This window comes from Myotis nattereri (genome assembly GCF_964212035.1).
Source record: "Myotis nattereri genome assembly, chromosome: 4".
Classification (NCBI taxonomy): Eukaryota; Metazoa; Chordata; class Mammalia; order Chiroptera; family Vespertilionidae; genus Myotis; species Myotis nattereri.
The window spans coordinates 111,326,245-111,352,278 of NC_138079.1; the positions used below are offsets into that span (position 1 = coordinate 111,326,245).

Consider the following 26,034-nt stretch of genomic DNA (forward strand, 5'->3'; position numbering starts at 1 on the left):
TATCAATTGAGGCAGAAAAGGCATTTGACGAAGTCCAACAACCTTTTCTGATAAAAACACTCAGCAAAGTGGGAATAGAAGGATCATACCTCAACATAATATGAGCCTTGTATGAAAAACCTATAGCCAACATCATACTCAATGGGCAAAAACTAACACCATTTCCCCTAAGAACAGGAACAAGACAGGGATGCCCACTCTCACCACTCCTATTAAACATAGTATTGGAAGTACTAGCCAATGCAATCAGATAAGAAGAAATAAAAGGTATCCAAATTGGTAAAGAAGAAGTAAAATTGTCCCTATTCGCAGATGACATGATACTGTACATAGAAAACCCTAAAGACTCCATCAAAAAATTACTAGGATTAATAAATGGATTCGGCAATGTAGCAGGATACAAAATTAATGCCAAGAAATCAATGACCATTTTATACACCAACAATGAACTTACAGAAAGAGAGATTAAAAAAAAAATCCTATTTCCCATTGCACAAAAAATATTAAGATTTCTAGGAATAAACTAAAGAGGTAAAAGACCTATATGCTGAAAACTACAGGACGTTGAAAAAAGAGATAGAAGAGGACATAAACATATGAAAGAACATATCATGTTCATGGATTGGCAGAATCAACATCATTAAAATGTCCATACTACCCAAAGCAATCTATAAATTCAACACACTCCCCATTAAAATACCAATGGCATATTTCACAGACCTAGAACGAACTCTCCAAAAATTCATCTGGAATAAAAAAAAAGACCCCGAATAGCTGCAGTGATCCTGAGAAAGAAGAATGAAGTAGGAGGGATCTCAATACCAGATATCAAGCTGTATTACAGAACCACTGTTCTCAAAACTGCCTGGTACTGGCACAAGAACACACATATAGATCAATGGAATAGAATAGAGAACCCCAAAATTGGCCCAAACCAATATGCTCAATTAATATTTGACAAAGGCGGCAAGAACATACAAGGGAATCAAGACAGTCTCTTTAATAAATGGTGTTGGGAAAATTGGACAGATACATGCAAAATAATGAAACTAGACCACCAACTTACACCATACACAAAAATAAACTCAAAATGTATAAAGGACTTAAATGTAAGGCAGGAAACCATAAAAATACTAGAGGAATCCAAAGGCAACAAAATCTCAGACATATGCCGACGCAATTTCTTCACTGATACAGCTCCTAGGGCACTTGAAACTAAAGAGAAAATAAACAAATGGGACTATATCAAAATGAAAAGCTTCTGCACAGCAAAAGAAACCATCAACAAAACAAGAAGAAAGCCCACTGCATGGGAGAACATATTTGCCAATGTTATCACCGATAAGGGTTTAATCTCCAACATTTATAGGGAACTCATACAACTTAACAAAAGGAAGGTAAGCAATCCAATCAAAAAATGGGTAAAGGACCTAAATAGACACTTTTCAAAAGAGGACATTCAGAAAGCTAAGAGACATATGAAAATATGCTCAAAGTCACTAATCATCTGAGAGATGCAAATCAAAACAACAATGAGGTACCATCTCACACCTGTCAGAATGGCTATCATCAACAAATCAACAAACGACAAGTGCTGGAGAGGATGCGGAGAAAAAGGAACTCTCGTGCACGGTTGGTGGGAATGCAGACTGGTGCAGCCACTATGAAGACAGTATGGAGTTTCCTCAAAAAGTTAAAAATGGAACTCCCATTTGACCCAGTGATCCCACTTGTAGGAATATATCCCAAGAAACCAGAAACACCAATCAGAAAGGATATATGTATCCCTATGTTCATAGCAGCACAATTTACCATAGTTAAGATTTGGAAACACCCTAAGTGTCCATCAGCAGATGAGTGCATTAGAAAACTGTGGTACATCTACACAATGGAATACGCTGCTGTAAAAAAGAAGGAACTCTTACCATTTGCCACAGCATGGATGCAACTGGTAAGCATTATGCTAAGTGAAATAAGCCAGTCAGAGAAGGATAAATACCACATTATCTCACTCATTTGTGGAATATAATGATCAACATAAACTGATGAACAAGGACTGATCCAGAGACGGAGAGGCATTGATTGGACTGTCCGGCCTTGGAGGGAAGGTAGGGGAGGGTGGGGGTAAGGGGTAGAGATCAACCAAAGGATTTATATGCAAGCATATAGGCCTAACCAATGGACACGGACAACGGGAGGGTGAGGGCATGAGTGGGGGGTGGGGGGGGGGTAGGGGATAACGTGAGGATAAGGACACATATGTAATATCTTAATCAATAAAAAATATATTAAAAAAAGATAAATCCATATGGAATCTAAAAAAAAAAGAGAAACAACCAAAACAAGTTCATACATAGAAAGCATACTGGTGGCTGCCAAAAGTGGGAGAGAGGAGTGGGCAAAATGAGTGAAGAGGATCAAAAGGCACAATTTCCAATTATAAGATAAATAAGTCATGGGAATGTAATGCACAGCATCGTGCTATGGTTAATACTGTATTATCTGTATTTGTTTTTGTATGTGTCTTTATTGATTGTTTTAGGGAGAGGAATAGAGATAGAAACGTGGGTAAGAAACTTCATGGATCGACTGCCTCTTACACGCCCCCTACTGGGGATTAAGTCCACAACTATGGTTTTGGTTCATGGGTCGATGCTCAACTAGGGAGCCACATTGGTCAGGCTGTATTATATCTTTAAAAGCTTCTAGAGAGTAGATCCTAAAAATCCTCATGACATGACAAAAAAATTTTGTAACTATGTCTGGTGATGAATGTTAACTAGACTATGGTGGTGATCATTTTCACAATGTATACAATACAGAATCATTTTTCTACTCCTAAAACTAATATAATGTTATATGTCAGTTATACCTCAATAAAAAACAAACTTTATTTCTTCCTCTCTTTTCTTTCTCTTTCTTTCTTTCTTTCTTTCTTTCTTTCTTTCTTTCTTTCTTTCTTTCTTTTTCTTTCTTCCTTCCTTCCTTCCTTCCTTCCTTCCTTCCTTCCTTCCTTCCTTCCTTTCTGTCTTCTTTCTCCCTTCCCTTCCCTTCCCCTCCCCTCCCCTCCCCTCCCTTCACCTTCCTTCCCTTCTCATCCCTTTCTCTCCCTTCCCTTCCCTTCCCTTCCCTTCCCTTCCCTTCCCTTCCCTTCCCTTCCCTTCCCTTCCCTTTCCTTTCTTTTAAGCGGCTTTCTATAGGTTCTTAAACAAGATGTTTAGATCACTGATTGCCTATCTTCATTTTTAATAATAGTCATTGAAAGCTATAAATTTCCCTTACAGCTCAGATTTAGCTGTATATCAGCAATTTTTAGTTGTATTTTCACTATTATTCAGTTTGAAATATTTTCTAATTCCTTTGTAATATAGTCTTTGAGCTATTGATTAATTATAAGTTTGTTGTTTAATTACACAAATACTGGAGTTTTGCTAGATAACATATTGTTACTGAGTCTTAATTTTCCATCTACTATTATTTTAAAAATGTACTTGTATTATTTCATTGCTTTTAAGTTTGAGAGTTGTTTTTTGACAACATATGGTCTACTTCCAAATATTTGCTTTTTCCTAGATGTACTGCATTTACTGAATCTATAATTCAATTCCACTTTGATAAGAGACTACTCTCTGTAACTTTAAGTATCTAGTCAATCAGTGCACTTGAAAACAATGTGTATTGTGCCATTATCAGGTATAGTGTTTTATAAACATTACTTAGGTTAAGGTAGTTGAGAGTGCTGTTGAGTCTCATTTTAGATCCAAAAACACAAAGGGGTTAAAGTGAAAAGATGCAAAAAGATATACCATGCAAGTGGTAACCAAGAGAGCTAGGGTAGCTATACTAATAACAGATAAAATATACTTAAAACTGTTACAGGAGATAAAGAAAGGTACTGTATGTTGAAAAGAGGGTCAATTTATCATGAAGGTATAATAATTATAACATGAGTGCATCAACATCACAGCTCCAAAAGAATTAAAAATATAAGAATTAAAAATTATGGGATTAGCCTGGCCAGTGTTGCTCAGTGGTTGATGTTGATCAATGAACCAAGGGTTCTATTCCTGGTCAGGGTATATGCCTGGGTTGCAGGCTCAATCCCCAATAGGGGGCATGCAGTTTCTCTTATCAATGTTTCTGTCACTCTATCCCTCTCGCTTCCCCTCTTTCTAATAATCAATAAAACTTATTTTTTAAAAATTACAGAATTAAGGGAGAAATAGTTCTACAATAATAGCTGGACACTTCACTACACCACTTTCAATAATGGTTAGAACAACTGGACAGAAGATTAATTTAAAAATAGAGGACTTCGCCCGGCTGGCATGGTTCAGTGGTTGAGTGTCAACCTATGAATCAGGAGGTCCCGGTTCAATTCCTGGTCAGGGCACATGCCCAGGTTGAGGGCTCGATCTTCAGTGGCATGCAGGAGGCAGCCAATCAAGGATTCTCTCTCATCATTGATGTTTCTATCTCTTCCTTTCTCTCTAAAATCAATAAAAATGTATATTTTTTAAAATATAGGACTTGAACAACCTTATAAATCAATTGAACCTACTGACATATACTGAACACATTACCCAATAACAGCAGACTACAGATTTTTCTTAAGTGTGCACAGAATGTTTCCCACATGCCCCCAGGATAGACAATATGTTAGGCCACAAAATAAGTTTTACTACATTTAAGAAGACAAATCATAAACAGTATCTTTTCTAAAGACAATATATTAAAACCAGAAACCAATAACAAAAGGAAAACAAAAATTCAAATATTTGGTAGCAACACCATCTTAAACAACCAATGAGTCAAAAAAACCAGAATGGAAAGTAGAAAATACCTTGAAACAAATGAAAACAAAAACACAACACAATAAACTTACAGGAGGCAGTGAAAGTAGGACTCAGAGGGAAATTTACAGACATAAATGCTTACACTAACAAAGAAGGAAGGTCTCAAATCAGGAACCTCAGTTCACACCTTAGAGAACTAAAAAAGAAAACTAAAGCCAAAGCTAGAAGAAGGAAGAAAGTAATAAAGCTCAAAGTAGATAAATAAAATAGATAATAAACAATAGAGAAAATCAATAAATACAAATACCAGAATTGACAACATTTTAGCCAAATAACTAAAATGACAAAAAAAACCTCAAATTATTAAAATAAAAAATGAAATTAGGGATGTTACTTCTAATGTTGCAAAAATAAAAAGGATCTTAGAGCACACAATGAATAGCTGTATGCCAAGTAATTGGGTACTTTAGATGAAATGGATAAATTCCCAGAGACACGCAACCTGCCAGACTGAATTATGAAGAAACAGAAAATCTGAACAGATTAATAATTAGTAAGGAGATCAAATAACTAATCAAAACCTTCCAATCAAGAACATCCCTGGACCAGAAGGCTTACCTGGTGAATGCTACCCAAAAATTTCAAGAATAATAAACAACAGTTCCTCTCAAACTCTTCCAAAAATCTGAGGAAGAGGGAACACATCCTAATTCATTCCATGAGACCAGTATTACTGTGATACCAAAGTCAGACAGAAACACAGGCAAAGAAACTACAGAACAATATGTCTTATGAATATTGATGCAAATTCCCTCAACAAAATAATAGCAAACCGAATTTGGTCGCATAGTAAAAGGATTGTACAGCATAACCAAGTAGAATTTATTCATGGAATGTAAGAGGTTTCAACATACAAAATTAATTAACATAATGCACCACATTCAGAAAATTAGGGAAAAACACATTATCACCTCAATTGATGCAGAAATTGAAAAAAACACTCAACAAACTGGGAATAGATGGAATCCTCCTCAACATAAAAAACGATAGCTAACATTCTCTTTCACCTACGATCAGGAAAAAGGCAAGGATGCCAGCTTCCAATGCTTCTATTCAACCTAGTTTTTAAAGTTGTAGTCAGAGCAATTAGGAAAGAAAAGGTATCCAAATTGTGAAAGAATTAGTAAAAATATTGGTAGATGGTATGATCTTGTATGGAGCAAACCATAAAGATTCCACATACAAAAAAGTCAGAATTAATAAATGATTCATTAAAGTAAAAGGATAAAAAGTCAACAAGCAAAAATCAGATGAACACTGTACAGTACCAGTGAGCAATCTGAAATGGAAATTAGGGAAACAATTTCATCTACAATAGAATACAAAATAATAAAATACTTAGGAATTAACCAGTGAGATGAAACACTTGTACAAATGAAAAGTAAAAAATCGGTCAACTTTTCAGGCCAATACATTCATCAAACTTTTGAAAATTAGAAAACACTGACAATGCCAAATGTTGGTAAAGATACAGAAAAATCTAAACTTTCAAATATTGCTAATGGAAGTGCAAATTGGTAGAGCTTTATTGGTAAACTTTGCTGTTATTTACTAAAGCTAAATATGCATAACCTAACATTCAGGAAAAAAATAACTATATATATAAAATGTTCATAGATGCATTACTAATAATACCCAAACTCCAAACATTAAAGGAAAATAGTGATAGTCATACTATGGAATGTTAAAACTCATAGAACTCAACAAATATAAATGAATTACAGCTACATGTGTAGCAAAATGAATCACAGAGACACAAAATAGTACACGATTACATTTATATCAAGTTCAAAAACAGATAAAATTAACCAATAATAAATGTTTTGAGGGTACACAAGCAGCCTTTTATTGTTGGCAGTATTTTATTTCTTAGCAGAGTCGTGATAAAGTGGTCATGGTTTCTTTATGATAAATCCATTCAACTATTCTACTATAGCTTGAATGTTTGCATTCATCCTATGTTGAAAATCAAATCTCCAATGTGATGGCACTTTAATGGGGCCTCTGAGAGGTAATGAGGTGATTACTGCTTTTACAAAGGAGGCCTGGGAGTTGTTCTTGCTTCTTCCACTTTGTGGCTACACAATGAGAAGCTGCTAATTATGAAACATGAAGTAGGTTCTCACCAGACATCAATATGTTGGCACCTTGATCTTGGATTTTTTTAGCCTCCAGTACTATAAGAAATAAATTTCTGTTATTAATAAGCTACCTAGTTTGTGGTATTTTTGCTACATCAGCCTGAATAGATTGACATGTACATGTAGTTTAGACACTCTTTCTGGGTGTATGCATGTTATACTTCAATGAGAAATTTTAAAATAAAAAAGAATCAGTATTTTAAGCCACATGGTTGATGTTTGTGTATCATGTTCTGAGGACCCAAAAGAAAAAGTGTTAATTTATCATTGATAATTACACAGATTTATCAAAAAACTCAGATATCAGAAATTGGTAAACTTTTATCTAAATTCACCTAGACACAATTTCACAAACCAAATTAGTTATTTATTTGTATTTCACCTTATTCCAGAGCATTTGGCATTTAAATTCTACCTGCAACATTCTTGTGAAGTTGTCTTCTAGAAAGAAAACTAAACACCAAACCAAGAACTCCAATAAAGACAAAGTTTTAAGAAATTGCCTGGAGATATAAGTGCTCACTTCTTGTCTGTTATTGAATCATAACCACCCACCAATACTAAGTGGGTAGAAATGATCCAACCGTCCACAAAAGTTTTCCCAAAGGTTTATTTTCTTCATTAGATTCCACATATAGTACTTGTCTTTCTCTGACTGGTTTATTTCACTTAGCATAACAAACAAAATAGAAACTGACTCAGATACAGAGAACAGACTGACAGCTGTTGGGGGGGAGGGGTACTAGGCGAAAAAGGTGAAGGGATTAAGAAAAAAATACCTCATAGACACAGGCAACAGTGTGGTGATTATCAAAGGGAAAGGAGGTGGGATAGGTAGAAGAGGAAAATGGGGGGATAAATGATGATGGGAGGAGACTTGACTTTGGGTGATGAACACACAATACAACATAGAGATGATGTATTATAGAACTGTACACCCCAAACCTATAATTTATTAACCAATGTCACCCCAATAAATTCAATAAAAAATTTTTAAACATTTGCCTGAAAGACCCCACATTTTCCACAGAGCTCTATGTCACAAGAAAGTAGAGTTACCTTCAATCGGTTTTCCTTTTCCCACACAACAGACTGAATGATGGTAAGATAATTCACAATGAAGACAAATAAGATTACTAAAGGGGCAAAAACACTAAATAGGACATAGAAGTAATCATGATCATATCTTGGGTATGGAAATCTCTGAACAAATACATGAACATTTGTGAGCAACTGTTGTGCGGTCTTGTGGTTATGATATTTCATGATGGCCTTATCCAAGGCATGCTGCATAAGCAGGAACCCTTCAGAGATGTACCCTAAATAAGAAAACAAGGGTTACTAAGTACAACAGAACAATAAATAGCTAAGCTGAACAAAGAAAACGGCAATAAAACTATGTCAAAGATAAATAACAAAGTTAATGCTGTGATGAGGTCTTTGCCAGTCTAAATTTTACAAAGCCCTATTTAGTAGGCACTGAATTTCACTTTGGAAAAATGAAAAAAGTTCTGGAGATGTATGGAGGTGATGGTTGCACAATAATGTCAATGTACTTAATGCCACAGATCTGTATACTTAAAGGTGGTTTAAATTTTATTATGTATACTTTACCACAATAAAAAATAGTTTTAAAAAAATTTACACACAGCTATCATGGTGCCCCCATACAGATACATAATACTTTTTTTTTAAAGATCCTAATTCCCAGCTTCCCATAAGCAAAATATTGTAATTATAGAACTGCTTTCTTCAATTTCAATCAACTGAATGAGCACTAGATAAATTCCTTGATAGGGAAAGACTTTGATTCTGTACCTTCACATTTGAATGAAAGTCAGGCTGAGTGAGTTATATGAACTGATGTCCACTAAGGCAATGCTACTCAGTGAGCCTTAGATCTGTCACAGTATGCAAATACTCTCTTACCAGTAGACAAATTTACTACAGAAATTAAGAGCAAACACTTAAAAACTTTTATAGAAATTTGGCATTTCCATGACATCTAAAAACTGGTCTTTCTATTAATCTATATAAGTCCTTTGTAGGCTTTAAATATAAATCATGTATCATATTTTCTCCCCTGTGAATGAGGCCTTTTAATTTTTTAATAGTCTTTTAAATGATCATAAGTACTTAATTTTAATGAAGTTCAATTTATCATTTTTTCTTTTATGGTAAACTAGAGGCCCAGCACATGAATTCAAGAATGGGTGGGAGGAGAGGACTCCTGGCGAAAGTTAAAGTCAAGGCTCTGGGAAGGATAATTGGCCAGAACTCTGAGCCCTGAGGATCAGAGGGAACCCACACAGCACTGGCTTGGGCCACGTCCCATGGGATGGGCACAGTGGAAAGAAGGTACGCAGAACTGCTGGTTGGCAGGGAATTCTAGATCTGGGTCCGCAATCAGGAAAGGCTGAGGAGTGCCGGCAGGAGAAGAGCGCGCAGAGGCGCAGCCTTTCCCCCCTTGCAAGGGATTCCTGATCTGGGTCCACAGTCAGTAAAGGCTGAAGAGTGCCAGCAGGAAAGGAGTGCGTAGAGGGGCAGCCTCTCTGGCCTCTGTGGCTTGTGCCTTTCTTCATAGAGCCTAGTTCAGTGATGGCGAACCTTTTGAGCTCAGCGTGTCAGCATTTTGAAAAACCCTACCTTAACTCTGGTGCCGTGTCACATATAGAAATTTTTTGATATTTGCAATCATAGTCAAACAAAGACTTATATTTTTGATATTTACTTTATATATTTAAATGCCATTTAACAAAGAAAAATCAACCAAAAAAAATGAGTTCGCGTGTCACCTCTGACATGCGTGTCATAAGTCCGCCATCATTGGCCTAGTTCATAGGACCTTTTGGATACAGACACTTACCTATGGCTGGAGTGTGGGAGAAGTTTCAGAATTGTGGAATCTGGGGAGAGAGGGGGATCCAGGAGAAGTGGCAGCGAGTTTGGTGCTGAGTCATGCCTGAGCCTGGGACCTGGGTAGCCATTTTGCCCTGAAGAGATAGCCCCTCCCTCCAGTATCCAGGCAACTAATACGACCACACCCAGATTCCACCTTGAATGGTAAAAGGATTAAAAACAAAAACAACAAAGAAAACAACTAAATAGTCCCTGAGAGCACAAAGGTGCTGGACTAAAGAGGGACTCTCAGTCCCAGCAATCAGAACCTGAGAAACACTACAGTACAGAAGACTGGGATCTTAAGCCAGCCGAAGGAACACTTCACTTTTTCATTTTTATTTTATTTTTTATTTTTATTGTTTTTAATTACTTTGTTATCTCTTTTTTTTCTTTGTTTTTCCTGTTTTTGTTTGTTGCTTTATTTTCTATTTCTTTTCACATTATTTTTCCATCCCTCTATTTTATTTCATTTGTATTTGCTATTTTTATACCATTTTTGAAATCAAATTTTTTGTAAATTATTATTTTTTCTCGTTCTCTTTCCTCTTATCCACCCATCCCCTTTCTACTTCCTCCATACTGAACTGAGATCTTCTCCATATTCATCCAATTCTTAACCTTATATTCTATATATCAGCTCAGCATCTACAGATTCTGCCCCCACCCTCTTTGCTGGGGGTTTGGTGTTTGTATTTTTTAATTTTTTTTTTATGTTTTTATCATTATTACTATTATTATTTTTGTTGTTTTGTTTGATTGTGTACCTATTGGTTCTGTGGTGTTTCCCCCCATATCTATATCTATCTATCTATCTATCTATCTATCTAGTCTCCTTTTTCTTCCTTTTTCTTTTTTCTCATCTTTTTCGCTCTCTTTGCTTTCATTTATGCTCTCTTTTCTCGCCCCTAATTCTCTTTTCTCAGGTGGTCACTTATAGTGGGGTTATTATTGTTGTGAGTACATTTGTGTTTTGGTCCCTTTGTGTTGTGTCTTGTCAAGGAGAATTTTATCCTGTCTGGCCAGGTGCTAGAGAGAGAGCCTCATAACCAGACACCTAGAGAGGAAACTCCATCCACAAACAGGTCAATAACACCCCAGACCCAACTACAGAGGCAGGAAGAAGGCAGCAATGAGGGAGAGAGCATGGTCAGTGAGGGACCAAAAGAGGAGTGTGTGGTCATGTGGGATGTGTATATGTGTATGTGAGTGAGGCACAGATAGATTCCACAGGACCTTCGGGGTCAGGCTAAACGGGCTCGCCTAACTAGGCAGCCTCTGCTACCATTGTAAGCAGTTCCAGGAGGCCAGCTCATCCTCAGAAGCCTAGTGTTTTTAAGTGGAGAGCTGCTATAACTGGGAGCCAGGCCTTACCCCAACCCAGGGTGCCCTCAGATATCATCTGGGACTCTACAGACACCCCTGCCAGGGACCTGCTACCTCGGCTATGGTCCCACAGTCAATGAGTCTCCAGCAACCCTGGGCACAGGCTCCTGTGAGTTCTGAAGCATGCTCCCCCCTGACTGGCCCAACGCCTTAGCCTGGGGAACTGCAACCACGCAAGCAGCAGACACGTGAGTGGCCGACTCCTGTCCAAGAAGCAGCAGCCCCGTAAGCAGCCTGCCCCAGGACTAAGAACAGAAGCCTCAGGTGGCCTGCCCCTGTCCAAGGAGCAGCAGCTGTCAGCTGTGTGAGCAGCCCTCTCCTTCATCCAAGGAGCAGCAACCACGTGAGCAGCCTGCCACATCTGAGGAGCAGCAGCCCCACGCAGTCTGCCCCCATCCGAGGAGCAGCAGCTGCACAACCCACACCCTCCTCCTGTATGAGGAGCAGTAGGTGTGAGAGAAACCTGCCCCCATCCAAGGAGCAGCAGCTGCACGAGAAGCCTGCCCTCATACGAGGAGCAGCAGCGGTGTGAGCAGCCACTACCCATAAGAGGAACAGCATTGCCATGAGCAGCCTGCCCCAGTCCAAGAAGCAGCAGCCACACGAGCAGACCGCCTATATCTGAGGAGCAGTATCCCTGTGTAGTCCACACTGGTCCAAGGAGCAGCAGACACACGCACCCTGCACCTGCCTGACGAGCAGCAGCTGGGTGAGTGGCCTGCCCCCCATCCGAGGAGCAGCAGACATATGTGCAGCTCGCTCCCACCCGAACAGAAGCAGCCATGCAAGCAGCCCATCCCCCATCCGAGGAGCAGCAGCCACGCGAGCAGAAAGCCCCTGTATGAGGAGAAGCAGCTACACTCTGGCCCAAGGAGGAGCAGCCACCCAAGCAGCTCACCCCTACCCAGCAGCCACACAAGCAGACAGACTGACCACATCTGAGGAGCAGCAGCCCTGCACCGCCCACACTGGTCCAAGGAGCAGCAGCCACACACAGTCTGCACCTGTCCGACGAGCAGCAGCTGGTTGAGCATCCCGCCCCCATCTGAGGAACAGCAGGCGCACGTGCAGCTCACTCCCGCCCAAAGAGCAGCAGCCACACAAGCAGCCTGTTCCCCATCTGAGGAGCAGCAGCTGCATGAGCAGCCCATACCTGTATGAGAAGCAGTAGCCCTGTAATCAACCTGCCCCTTTCCAAAGAGTGGGGGCCTCACGAGCAACCTGCCCATCTGAGGAACAGCAGCAGCATGCAGCCAGCCCAGATTCAAGAAGCAGCAGTCATGTGAGCAGTCCTTGCCCATCCGAGGAGCAGAAGCCACATGAACAGCCTGCTCCTGTCCAAGGAGCAGCAGCCACGCTCAGACCACTCCCACCTCAAGAGCAGCAGCCCCATGATCAGCCCCCCCACCCCCCATCCAAGGAACAGCAGCTGTGAGAGCAGCCTCACCTACCAGCCAGAAGAGACACCACTGCTGTGAATAGCACCAACCAGAGGAGCCGCTGCCAGCTAAGGAGCAGCCACTAACGTGACAACTGGAGGAGCAACTGAAGCCCCAGGAACCACTGCCACCCAAGGAGCAGCGCCCCCATGACTCGACATCTGGATCAGTCGGCAAGACCAAAAAGGGGTAGACAAAGAAACCCCCAAAGGATAGAAAAGGAGGAATCGCCAGAAAAGCAGCGAAGTGAAACAGAGGAGCAATATGTCAGAAAAAAGAATTCAGAATAAGGATCCTAGAGTGCATAAACCGGATGGAGGAAAAAATAAACAACTTACGTAAGAATCAAGAAAAAATGGATAGGAGAAACCAAGATGGCGGCATAGGTAAACACCGGAGATTGCTGCCTCGCACAACCACTTCAAAAATACAACTAAAAGACAGAACGGACATCACCCAGAACCACAGGAAGGCTGGCTGAGGGGAAATTCTACAACTAGAAGGAAAGAGAAAGGCATACCGAGACTCAGAGGAGGCGCAGTGTGGAAAATACAAAGGTGCGGAGGTGCGTGTGGAGCGGGCTGGTGGCTGAGGGTGTGGTTGTCTGTTTCAATTTGGGAGGGAGTCTCAGGCTCTGAGCTCCAGTTCCGGGTGAGTCTCTGGGGACCCAGACTCAAACGGGAGAAGCGGGACTGTCTGGCATCGGTCAGAACTCGAGGGCAGCTTTCTCTCTGAGGTTTGCAGCGGTTGCTGGGACTCTGAAAGGCAGAGCCCCCCAGGACAGGACTGAGAGCAGCCATAACTGCTCGCTCAGCCCGCCCTGTTGATCCCCTGGGACACACCCCGCCCAAGCCTTGCACGGAGGCATTTTCTGGTTAGCCTCAGGCAGAGGCTAGATTAGCACAGCCCTAGAGATCCAGGACAGAAGTTCTCCCACTGCAGACACAGCTGATTCTCACAGCCAATTGGCCTGGAAGTCAAATCCCACCCAGTGTTACCTACAACAATCAAAGCTTAGCTACAACAAGTCTGTGCACAAAGACCACAAGGGGTGCACCAAGAGTGTCTACCTCAGGTAATTGGGACACTTAGCACAGAAGGCCACTCTATCGACACAGCGAAGCATAAAAAATGCCGAGACAAAGAAACAGGACACAAATGACAGAAATGGAAGAAAGCAGGCTGCTGGATATAGAATTCAAAACCACACTTTTGAGGTCTTTCAAGAGTCTTCTAGAGACTGACGATAAACTTAATGAGATGTACAAGAAATCTAATGAGAACCTCGATGTTGTGATAAAGGACCAACTAGAAATTAAGCATACACTGACTGAAATAAAGAATATTATACAGACTCCCAACAGCAGACCAGAGGATCGCAAGAATCAAGTCAAAGATTTGAAATACGAAGAAGCAAAATTCACCCAACTGGAAAAGCAAAATGAAGAAAGAATCCAAAAATATGAAGATAGTGTAAGGAGCCTCTGGGACAGCTTCAAGCGTACCAACATCAGAATTATAGGGGTGCCAGAAGATGAGAGAGAGCAAGATATTGAAAACCTATTTGAAGAAATAATGACAGAAAACTTCCCCTACCTGGTGAAAGAAATAGACTTACAAGTCCAGGAAGCACAGAGAACCCCAAACAAAAGGAATCCAAAGAGGACCACCAAGACCCATCATAATGAAAATGCCAAGAGCAAAAGACAAAGAGAGAATCTTAAAAGCAGCAAGAGAAAGAAACTCAGTTACCTACAAGGGAGTACCCATACGACTGTCAGCTGATTTCTCAACAGAAACTTTGCAGGCCAGAAGGGAGTGACAAGACATATTCAAAGTGATGAATACCAAGAACCTACAACCAAGATTACTTTATCCAGCAAAGCTATCATTCAGAATTGAAGGCCAGATAAAGAGCTTCACAGATAAGAAAAAGCTAAAGGAGTTCATCACCACCAAACCAGTATTATATGAAATGCTGAAAGGTATCCTTTAAGAAGAGGAAGACGAAGAAAAAGGTAAAGATACAAATTATGAACAACAAATACGCATCTATCAACAAGTGAATCTAAAAATCAAGTGAACAAATAATCTGATGAACAGAATAAACTGGTGATTATAATAGAATCAGGGGCATAGAAAGGGAATGGACTGACTATTCTTGGGGGGGAAATGGGGTGTGGGAGACGCGGGAAGAGACTGGACAAAAATTGTGCACCTATGGATGAGGACAGTGGGTGGGGAGTGAGAGCGGAGGGTGGAGTGGGAACTGGGAGGAGGGGAGTTATGGGGGGGAAAAGGAGGAACAAATGTAATAATCTGAACAATAAAGATTTAATTACAAATAAAAAGATAGCTCATCTTTTGTTTAGGTGTTTTAAAATTTTCTCTCAGTTATTTTTTGTTACTTTTGGTGTAGATTTATAATTCATTCTTGTATACTGGCTTTGTATATTGGGATTTTACTAAATTAACCCATTACTTTTTTGTGGATTTCTTTAGAATTATCTTCACATGTGATTCTATCAACTGCCAAAAAAAAAAAAAAATCACTCTTTTGTTTCCAAAATATACACTTTAATGTTCTTTTCCTGTTACAGGCTAGGACTTTAATGATATGCTGAATAGAATTGATGACAGCAAACATCTGTGCTTTAATTCTGACATTAAGTGGAAATGTTGAAATGTTGAGTATTTTACCATTACTAGTAACCTACATGGGTCTCACATGTGCTTTTACCAGATTGAGAAAATTCACTTTAATTGTTACTTTGGTTTGCAGGGTTTTAAAAATGTACTTTTTACTTTGGGGAAAAAATAGTGTTACTAGTACAGCAAAGCTGCAAAGGTTGTACGGAGAGTTATATGCACCATGCATTTTGTTTGTTTGTTTGTTAATCCTCATGGAAGGATATTTTTTCCACTGATTTTTTTAGAGAGGGAAGGAGAGAGAGAGAGAGAGAGAGAGAGAGAGAGAGAGAGAGAGAGAGAGAGAGAAACATGATGCAAGAAAGACCACCAGGCAACCATTGATGGGCTGCCTCCCACACGCATGGTTGGGTGGAACCTACACGCAAATATGTGCACTTGCTGGGGAATCCAGCCAGCGGCCCCTAGTTTTCAGATTGACACTCTAACCACTGAGTACACAGGCCAAGGCTGTACCATGCATTCTTTCTAGGGGTTTATTATCACCTTGAGCAGGCCATAGTACATAAAGCAGATCTACCATATCAATGGTGTTAAAACTTTATACGGGGAGTGGTTAGGTGGAAAAAAGTCTAAAAAGTTTCCCTAGAGGAGCAACAATGAAAAAATGATTAAGGAATATTGCTGTATACACTGTACTGAGCTTTCCTAATATTACATCTGACATTACCATGGTACATTGTCAAAACTAAGAAATTAACATTGGCACAATGCAATTTCTAATTTATACAAATTTATTTGGATTTCACCATTTTTTCCCTGTGATTTTTTTCTGTTCCAGACACCATTCAGGATACCATATTAATATCAGTTATGATCCCATAGTCTCCTCTGAGCAGAGACAGTTTATCATTCCTTCAGTGATTTTCATGGACTTAATAGTTTTAAAGAATACTTGTCAGGTACTTCGGAGAATGCTCTACAATTTGGGTTTGTCTGATGTTTTTTCATTAATAGAGTTATACGCTTCAGGGTAAAATACCACAGAAGTGAAGTGCCTTCTTCATCAAATTATATCAGGGAATATTTGATATCTACATGACATCACTAGTGATGTTAAACTTCATCATTTGGTTAAAGTGGTGTTTGCTACTTTTCTTTATTACTAAGTTATGGTTTTCTAATTTCCACAATCTATTCTTTGGAAACAAGTCATTAAGTGTGGCCCACACTCAATATAAGGGTAAATAAGGTTCATCTCCTGGAGGTGAGAGTATCTACATATATTATTTGGAATTCTTCCAAGGAATATTTGTGCATTCCTACTCATTTATTTATTTAATCATTCCATTATATAAATACTAGAGGCCTGGTGCATGATATTTCATGCACAGGTAGGGTCCCTAGGCCTGGCTGGTGATCAATGAGCTAACTGGCAGGGCGATCAGGGGGCCCCCACTAGCACCTGCCTTGGTTGGCCTGGTGCCACCCACTCACCAGCCCTGACCCCCACCGCCACCACCACCAGTCGCTTCCCTCTGCAGGGCGACCAGTGGGGCGATCGGGGGGGCCCCCACTGGCACCCACCTTGGAGGTGACCAGCAGGGTGATCGGGGGGCCCCCGTTGGCACACGCCTTGGCTGGCCTGGGACCTACGGGCTGGGGGCAGCTCCTGAATTGGGCGTCTGCCCCCAGGTTGTCAGTGCATGTCATAGCAACTGGTCGTTCCACTGGTCATTTCGCCGCAGTCGATTTGCATATTAGGCTTTCATTATTTAGGATGAAATCATTGAGATTCATTTTGCTCTTTGGGTTATAATCAGTTGGTTTTCTGAGATAGAATAAACACAAACTTTAAGGTGTTCATATATTTTTTTAAAATATGGTTTTCTTGATTTGAGAGAGAGAGGAAGGGAGAGGGATAGAGAAATAGAAAAATCAATGACAGAGAACACCCATCAGCTGCCTCCTGCACACAGCCTAGTGGGGATTGTGCCTGCAACCTGGGCATGTACCTTGACCAGAAATCAAACTGGTGACCTCTTGATTCATGGGTCAACACTCAACCACTGAGCTACACTGGCCAGGCAAGGTGCTCATGTATTGATTTGACACTTATATAATGTAAAATAATTACCACTACGCATTAGCTAAAACCTCCATTAGTCACATAACTGACATTCCTTTTTTCTGGTGAGAACATCTAAGATCTACCCTATTAGGATCTTTCAAGTATTTAACACACTGCTATTGGGTATATTTACCATGCTGTATATTAGGTCCCCAGACTTTGTTAATCTGATATTGAAAACTTGTACCCTTTGACCAATAGTTCCCAATTTTCTCCACAACTTAGTAACCACCACTTCACTTTGTTTCTGAGTTTGGCTTTTATAGATACCACATATAAGTGATATCATGCAGTATTTGTCTTTCTCTGTCTCAATTTACGTAGCATAATGCCCTCAAGGTTTATCCAACTTGTTGTCTTGGACTTTGATGACACAAACGTTAGATCCCACAGATCCCCGAGATTCTGTTCTGTTTTTTCAGTGTACTTTCACTATGTGGTTCAGACTGTGATAAATCCTATTGTTCTGTCTTCCAAGAAGTGCTTCTTTCATCTGTCACTCCATTCTGATTTTGAGCCCACACACTGAGCTTTTTATCTCAGATATCATATTTTATATTTATTTTTCATAAAATTTTTCCTTTTACTTTTTAAATTAAATTTATTGGGTGACTATGGTTAATAAGATTATATAGGTTTTAAGTATACATTTCTTTGATACATCATCTGTATATTGCATTGTGTGCCCACTACCCAAAGTCAAATCTTATTCCATCACCATATATTGAACCCCCTTTATCCTTTACTACCCCACACCCTTTCCCTCTGGTAACCACCATAGTGTTGTCTGTGTTTAAGAGTTTTTATGTATTTTTCTTATTCATTTGTTGCTTTCAGTTTTATATCCCACATATAAGTGAAATATGGTTCAGTTTGACTTATTTCACATACCATGATTTTTCAACATCCATCCATGTTGTTGCAAATGTCAGTATTTCATCTTTCTTATGGCTGAGTAGTATTTCTGATATGGAGATATTGAAGCACTTCATTATAGATTCACACAAGTAGAAGTCTAGACTCCTCACTTGCCTTTTGCTGCCCTGGCAGGGGATGAGTTCAGTGTTTCCTGCCGTGTTGGCTAAAGAAGAGTGGTTTTAAGTTTTGTCTTGCTGACTGCCCCTTTCCTGGCTCTCTGCAGACTTTTATTGGGGTTTTTGTCTGAACCTGTTGACACTTCTGGATTGCTAGATTCTTCAGTGTCAAATCTGGGATATATGAGGCAGAAAGAAAACCAGGGAATTTATCACCATCATGTCCGTTGGGTCTAGACATCACAGTTGGTTTGGCTGCTTCGCCTGTCTTGTAGAGTCTCCTGTGACTGTTTTATATGTACTGTACAAGGTTTATATTGTTTTTAGTGACAGGAATAGGGAACTGTAAGACTATAGTATCTTCCCAGAAATGCAAGTCAGTAACCACTTGATATTGCCTCAGAGCTCTTGAATATGCTCATTTTTTAATTATTATTTTTATTTCATTTCACCTTTTTGCTCACTGATTTGCTCCTTGGCCATTTTGTCTCCTGATGGGCCATAAAATACATTATTCACCTTTTTTACTAGCTTTTTCTTTTTTTCAGTTCTAGCATTTCTTGTAGTTTCCGTCTGTGTTGATATTGCCCATCTGAACTTGTATTCTGTCAACATTCTCCATTAGAGATTTTAACATACAGTCATAGTTATTTTAAATTCCGATAGTTCCAAACTCTGTCATATCTGGGCCTGGGTCTGATGATAGCTTTATCTTTTCAGATTATTTTTTTCTGGCTGGCCATTTTTATGTGCCCCATAATGTATTTTGTTGAGTCAGATGTGGGATAACACAGATTTGGAAATAAACCTTTTTCATATTTAGAGATGAACATGCCTTTCCCATGCCAGTCCTGTTGTGCAGGAGTGCATGTTCGTCTCGCCTGGAGTGGGGCTCAGGGTGCAATCCGCTGTGGTCAGCAGGCAGGCTCCAAGTTCCTCCAGTGCTGCCACCACATCCAGGGCTGGGGCCGATGTGAGAGAGGGTTTGCCAGCTCTGTCCCTCTTTGTATACTGCGCACCTTACTAGGTGTTCAAATCTCTAACTATTATTATGAATTTTTCTACTTTTTTTATTAAATTTATTTGGGTGACATTGGGTAATAAGAGTATATAGATTTCAAGTGTACATTTCTATGATACCTCATCTCAATACTAGATTGTGTGCCCACCACTCAAAGTCAAATCTTCCTCCAAATCCTCGCTTCATCTCTGATTTTCTGCAGTTTTACTCTTATGTGCATAAACATGATTTTCTTTGTACTTACCTCAGAAAGGTTTGTGGATCCTCTTAATCTGTACATTTATAATTTTCATCAAATTTTAAAACTATCCAGCAGTCTTCTAAATATATTTTGTGGCCTTTTCTGTCTCCTTTTTATATGATATGTCAGATGCAAATATGTAACATTAAGTATTGTCTCACAGGTCACTAATGCTTGTCCATTTTTTAAACTTTTAAATTAACAATTTAAAGTGTATAATTCTGTGGCAGTTTGCATATTCGCAAGGTCATGTAACACCCACCTCTATCTTGACCTAAAACATTGAGATTACTCAAAGCACCACCACACCCATTGAGCGGTTAACCACTCCTCCTCCCATCAATCCTGGCAGCCACCAATCAATCTGCTTTCTGTTTCTAGATTTATCTATTATGGGTATTTCATATAAATAGAATCATGATATGTGACCTTTGTGCCTGGCCTCTTTCAGTTAGCATACTATTTTCAAGGTTCATCCATGCTGTGGCTTGTATCAGTACTACATTTCTTTATATGACTGAATAATGCCAATATTTTTCTTTCTCTGCTTTAGTCTGGACCAGCCGTGGGCAAACTACGGCCTGCAGGCCAGATCCGGCCCGTTTGAAATGAATAAAACTATTGAAAAAAAAGACCGTACCCTTTTATGTAATGATGTTTACTTTGAATTTATATTAGTTCACACAAACACTCCATCCATGCTTTTGTTCCGGCCCTCCGGTCCAGTTTAAGAACCCATTGTGGCCCTCGAGCCAAAAAGTTTGCCCACCCCTGGTCTGGACAATGCATATTGTGTGTCTTCACATTTTTTCTATTTGTTGTGTTCTATATACTGCTAATCTCATCTAATAAAGTATATTTTTATATTACAACTACCATCTGTTTTAGTTTTAGCATCTGCATTTCTCCCCCGAAATCCCTAATCTCTTCACCCATTGTGGCCATTCTTTGTTGTAAACAGCTCGTCACATTCATAAAGTGTCTTAAAAGTCCTTGTCTGCTAATTCCAATATATGGTTTATCTATGCACCTACTTATGTTCACTTTTTCTTTGGATTTTGGGAACATTTTCCTGCTTCTTTGCATATCTTGTAATTTTGGATTTTATGCCAGACATGATTAAAGGAACACTGGACATGAAAGTGTAATTTTTGTTTTGTTTTGTTGAAGATGCCAGCTCCTTCCTTTGTAATAGAATTAGAGAAAAAAATCTGAGCTTTTATTTAATATATTTTTATTGATTTCAAAGAGAAAGGGAGAGGGAAAGACAGAGACACCAATGATGAGAGAGAATAATTGATCAGCTGCCTTTTGCACACCCCCTACTGGGGATCAAAGCTGAAATCCAGGCATGTGCCCTTGACTAGAATAGAATCAGGAACCTTTCAGTCCATAGTCTGATGCTCTATCTACTGAGCCAAACCAGCTAGGGCAAGCTGAGCTTTTAAATTCCATGAGTTTAGTTGAGCCGAACCTGGGCCTCACCTTATTTTAAATTCAGGTCACCTGTGATTTCAAATGGCATCCTTTGCCCAACTTCCCACCTACTGTGCCATTGATAATGGTCATCTATCTAATACTTTGTTAGGCTCAGAAGTAGGACAGGATTGAGTACAGTTGCAGAGAGCTTTGGTTTGGCTTGGGATAAAATTCAGCAGGTTCCCACAATATAAACATTATAAAACTCACAAACCTCCGCTTTCTGGACCATCTACATTGCTAGTAACTGAACAAAAAGATGCTCAACTTCAATAGCTATTAGAGAAATGCATATCAAAACTACAATGATATACCACTTTACATCTGTTAGAATAGCTATTATCAACAAGACAGGTAAGTGCTGGAGAGGATGTGAAGAAAAGGAATCCTCATTCACTGCTGGTATAGCCACTATGGAAAGCAGTCTGGCAATTCCTCAAAACATTAAGAATAGACTTACCATATGATATAGCAAACCCTCTTCTGGGTATCTACCTGAAAATTTTGAAAACATTTACCTGCAAAGATATATGTACCTATATGTTCACTGCAGCAGTATTTATTCATGGTGGCCAAGACATGGAAACAACCAAAGTATGCTTCATTAGATGACTAGATAAAGAAGATGTGATATATGTATATGGAATACTACTCAGGCATAATAAAAGATGAAGTACTGCCATTTGTGACAACATAGATGGACCTTGAGAATATCATGCTAAACAAAATAAGTCAGAAAAAGTTAAGAACCATATGATTTCACTCATATGTGGGATATAAAACTAACAGCAACAAATGAATAAATAAGAAAAACAAACAAAAAGTCATAGACTCAAACAATCTATAGTAGTTATAATAGAGAAGGGGGGATGGTAGTAAAGGGTAAAGGGGGTCAAATAAATGGTGACAGAAAAAGATCTGACTTTGGGTGGTGGGTACACAATGCAATATACAAACGATGCATCATAGAATTGTACACTTGAAACCTATATAATCTTATTAACCAATGTCACCTAACAAATCTAACAAATTTAATCAAAAAGAAAGAGAAAAAACAAATAAATGTCATTGGTAATTCATTCTCAGTGTAGTTTACAAAAGTGTTGCTCTACAAAGGTTTGAGTATTAAAAACAAAACAAAACCTGGACCTTCACCCACGTAGCACTACCTTAAAGAACACTTGGTTTCATTGTGACAAGGTCAACTTCTAAACATAGGTTTCTCATGGATGTTTACATTCTGTCCAAGTACTATTACATGAATTAAATAAAGTGTTTTGCATTGTCTTTGATAGCATATTGAGGAAAGTTCAATGCACTAGTTCTTGACTCAGACTGCATCTGTTTAACTTTCAACTCGAATCTTTATGACTTATCTAACCCTGAGCACACTTTACATAATCTCTCTGAGACTCAGATACATTACCCCCAAATAGTGATGTAATCAAATCTATCTCATAGTTCTTTGGAATCAGAGTAAATATTCAAAAAGTTAGCTATTATTAATTTGAGAAAAAAATAAACTCATGATAAAATAAATATTATTTAAATAATAACTGTCTTTTTAAGATTACTGTGTGAACTAGGTTTACAGTAAGGATAAGACTTTATGCGCCCGGCCTCCCCAGCAGTGGAGTGACCAGCCTGGCTGCCTCCACAGCAACTGAGAGACCGGCCACCACCTTCACCAGCAGCTGAGTGACTGAACCATCCCACCTCCTTAGCAGCAGAGCTGGCCTGCCCCAGCCCCTCTGGACCTGACCCCTAGACCCAACATCCCCAAACTGGGGCTCCTGGACAACTGAGCCCACCACCTTTGCAAGACATTACCTGATGCCCCCAGACACATGGACTCAGCAACCCCATGCTCCTGACCCAGTGCCACCAGATCAGGCCACCACTACAACCCATGCCACCAGTCACCTCTGAGTGCACAGACCCACCCCCACAAAATGCTCACTTTACTCAAAGCCACAGACTACCGGACAACTAAAATGGAAAGACACCTCCTTAGTTAAGTTTATTCCTAGGTATCTTAATTTTTTTTGTTGCAATAATAAAGGAGATTGTTTTTGGGTTTTTTAGTTTCTCTTTCTGTGAGTTCATTATTCGTGTATAAAAATGCCATAGATTTCTGGGTGTCAATTTTGTATCCTCCTACATTGTCGAATTCATTTATTAAATCTAGCAGTTTTTTTGAAAGAGTGTTTAGGGTTTTCTATGTAGAGACCATACTGTGCCAATTAAAATACCAACAGCATATTTCACAGAACTAGAACAAACTCTCCAAAAATTTATCCTATCTAATAAAAGAGTAATATGCAAATTAACCATCACTCTGTGACAAAGATGGCGGCACCCATAGTGGCCGGGGTGGGATGCTAGAGGTGTCACCCTGGCAACACAAGCCCAGCATCTGCACCCCAGCCACGCGAAGGGAGGGGAGGGACTTCTGGCCAGAGGCCTGGGCATGGGATACTGGGCTTGCCTCACCCCCAGTGACATGAGCCCAGCATCCACACCCCAGCTATGTGGAGGGAGGGGAGGGACCTTGGGCCAGAGGCTGGGGCGAGGGATGCTGGCATCATTGCAGGCTGGGCTGAGGGAACCCCTGCCCCACCCATGTATGAATTTCATGCACCAGGCTTCTAGTATGGAATAAAAAAAGACCCCAAATAGTCACAGCAATCCTGAGAAAGAACAAAGTTGGTGAGATCACAATACCTGATATCAAGTTATACTACAAAGCCATCATAATCAAAATAGCCTGGTACTGGCATAAGCATGGGCATATAGATCAATGGACTAGAACAGGGACCCTAGAAACCAACTCAACCCATTATGCTTAGCCTTTGATAAAGGAGGCAAGAGCATACAATGGAGTAAAGATAGTCTCTTCAATAAATGGTGTTTGGATAATTTCTTATAGAATGTAAACTAACGGAACTAGAACACCAACTTACATGACAGCCAATAATAAACTCAAAATGGGTAAAAGATTGAAATTCAAGTCAATAAACCATAAAAATTACGAAGAAAACATAGACAGCAAAATATTAGACATCTCACACAACCAAATTTTCACTGCTATAACACCTAGGGCAAAAGAAACAAAGGAAAATATAAACAAATGGGACTACATCAAAATAAAAAGCTTGTGCCCAGCAAAAGAAACCAGCATCAAAATGAAAAGGGAACCTACTGTATGGGAGAATGTATTTGCCAATAACACATCTGATAAAGGGCTAATACCCAAAATATATAAAGTACTCATACAACTCTACAAAAAGAGGACAAACAACCCAATTTAAAAATAGGCAGAAGACCTAAGTAGACACTTCTCTGAAAAAGACATACAAATAGCCAATAGACATATGAAAACATGCTCAAAGTCACTGATCATCAGAGAGATGCAAATTAAAACCACAATGATGGAATTCAAAATGGTGTCCGAATAGGCAGATGTGTCGTGCACCTCATCTTGGGGCCAGACTGAAAAAGCAACTAAATCAGAGAACATCCCCAGGAATTAACAAATTGGACACAGCTTAGGAGACAATTTACAACTAGGAAGAGCAGAGGATGCCTGGAGAACAGTAGGAACAGGGATCTGGGCTGGAGAGGGCCCGCTGGGCCAACGGGCCAAGAGGGTCAGAAGAAAGGTGCTTTGCACCAAAGCTGCATCCCTTGGCAACAGGCAGAACATCCAGCTGTGGAGAGGAAAAGCCACAGGGCTGCTGGCAGTCGGGGAATTTAGATCTAAGACCACAGCCACAAAAGGCTGAGGCAGCTCCAGTAGCACAGTGCTGGGGGGAGAGAAACCTGCAGTTTTGTGGTTGTTTGGGTTTTACTGTCTTTGCTTTTATTCGCTAAACCCAGAACACAGGACTTTTCAATTGCAAACACTCACCCAAGGCTTTGGCACTGGGAAAGTGGCACAGACTTGAGGTGCCTGAGGAGGGAAGCAGGGGAGGGAGACTCGGCCAGAGCTCTAGCCTTCAGACATTCTTAAGCTTCCAAACCTAAGTGGCCATTTCTCCCTGGAATAGCTAGCCCCTCCGTAATACAGCCTGCCACACCCTGCCTCCATTTTGAGCTATACAAAGGAAACAAAGGAAGAGGCTAGTTTACAGTCTGAATAGGCCCAAAGAGCCCTCAGTGACTGGACTGGAAGAGTGGCCAGTCAGCCCACTATTCTGGTAACCAGACTGATAAAATTTCCAGGTTGCCAGCCAACCCCATTGGTCTCCATAAAGGATCTCTGACCAAACAAGGCCAGAGTAATATTTTGGGCCACTCACAGAGGAGTAGCTCTGGGTCAGGGAAAAAACATCCATCTGATTCCCACAAAGTGAAACATCATCACCCCCACCTAAAGCCCAGCCAGTGATTAAGATTGACAACTGGCAGACAAGCAAAGTGGGCAGATTGGCCCCTCCTGTTTGTAGCCAAGGCCTGTGGAGAAAGATACAAGCAGAGGAGCAGTGGACTGTTTAGAGCAGTGGTTCTCAACATTCTGGCCCTTTAAATACAGTTCCTCATGTTGTGACCCAACCATAAAATTATTTTCGTTGCTACTTCATAACTGTAATGTTGCTACTGTTATGAATCGTCATGTAAATATCTGATATGCAGGTTGGTCTTAGGCGACCCCTGTGAAAGGGTCATTCGACTGCCAAAGGGGTCGCGACCCATAGGTTGAAAACCTCTGGTTTAGAGCTTCAACAGGGTACTAAAAGCCAAAAGACAGTACCTGACA

The 26,034-nt window shown here is 40.0% G+C and overlaps 1 protein-coding gene across 1 annotated transcript in view; it reads right to left on the reverse strand.

The window, feature by feature from the left end:
• LOC308518602 (phospholipid-transporting ATPase ABCA3-like) overlaps positions 1-26,034 on the reverse strand; it is a gene marked incomplete at both ends in the record, with an annotated part of 259,837 nt that overhangs the window by 197,061 nt on the left and 36,742 nt on the right. The window contains one exon of the mRNA XM_081090313.1: positions 8,057-8,316. Within this exon, the coding sequence (XP_080946439.1) occupies positions 8,057-8,316 (260 nt within the window). The remainder of the gene's footprint in view (positions 1-8,056; positions 8,317-26,034) is intronic.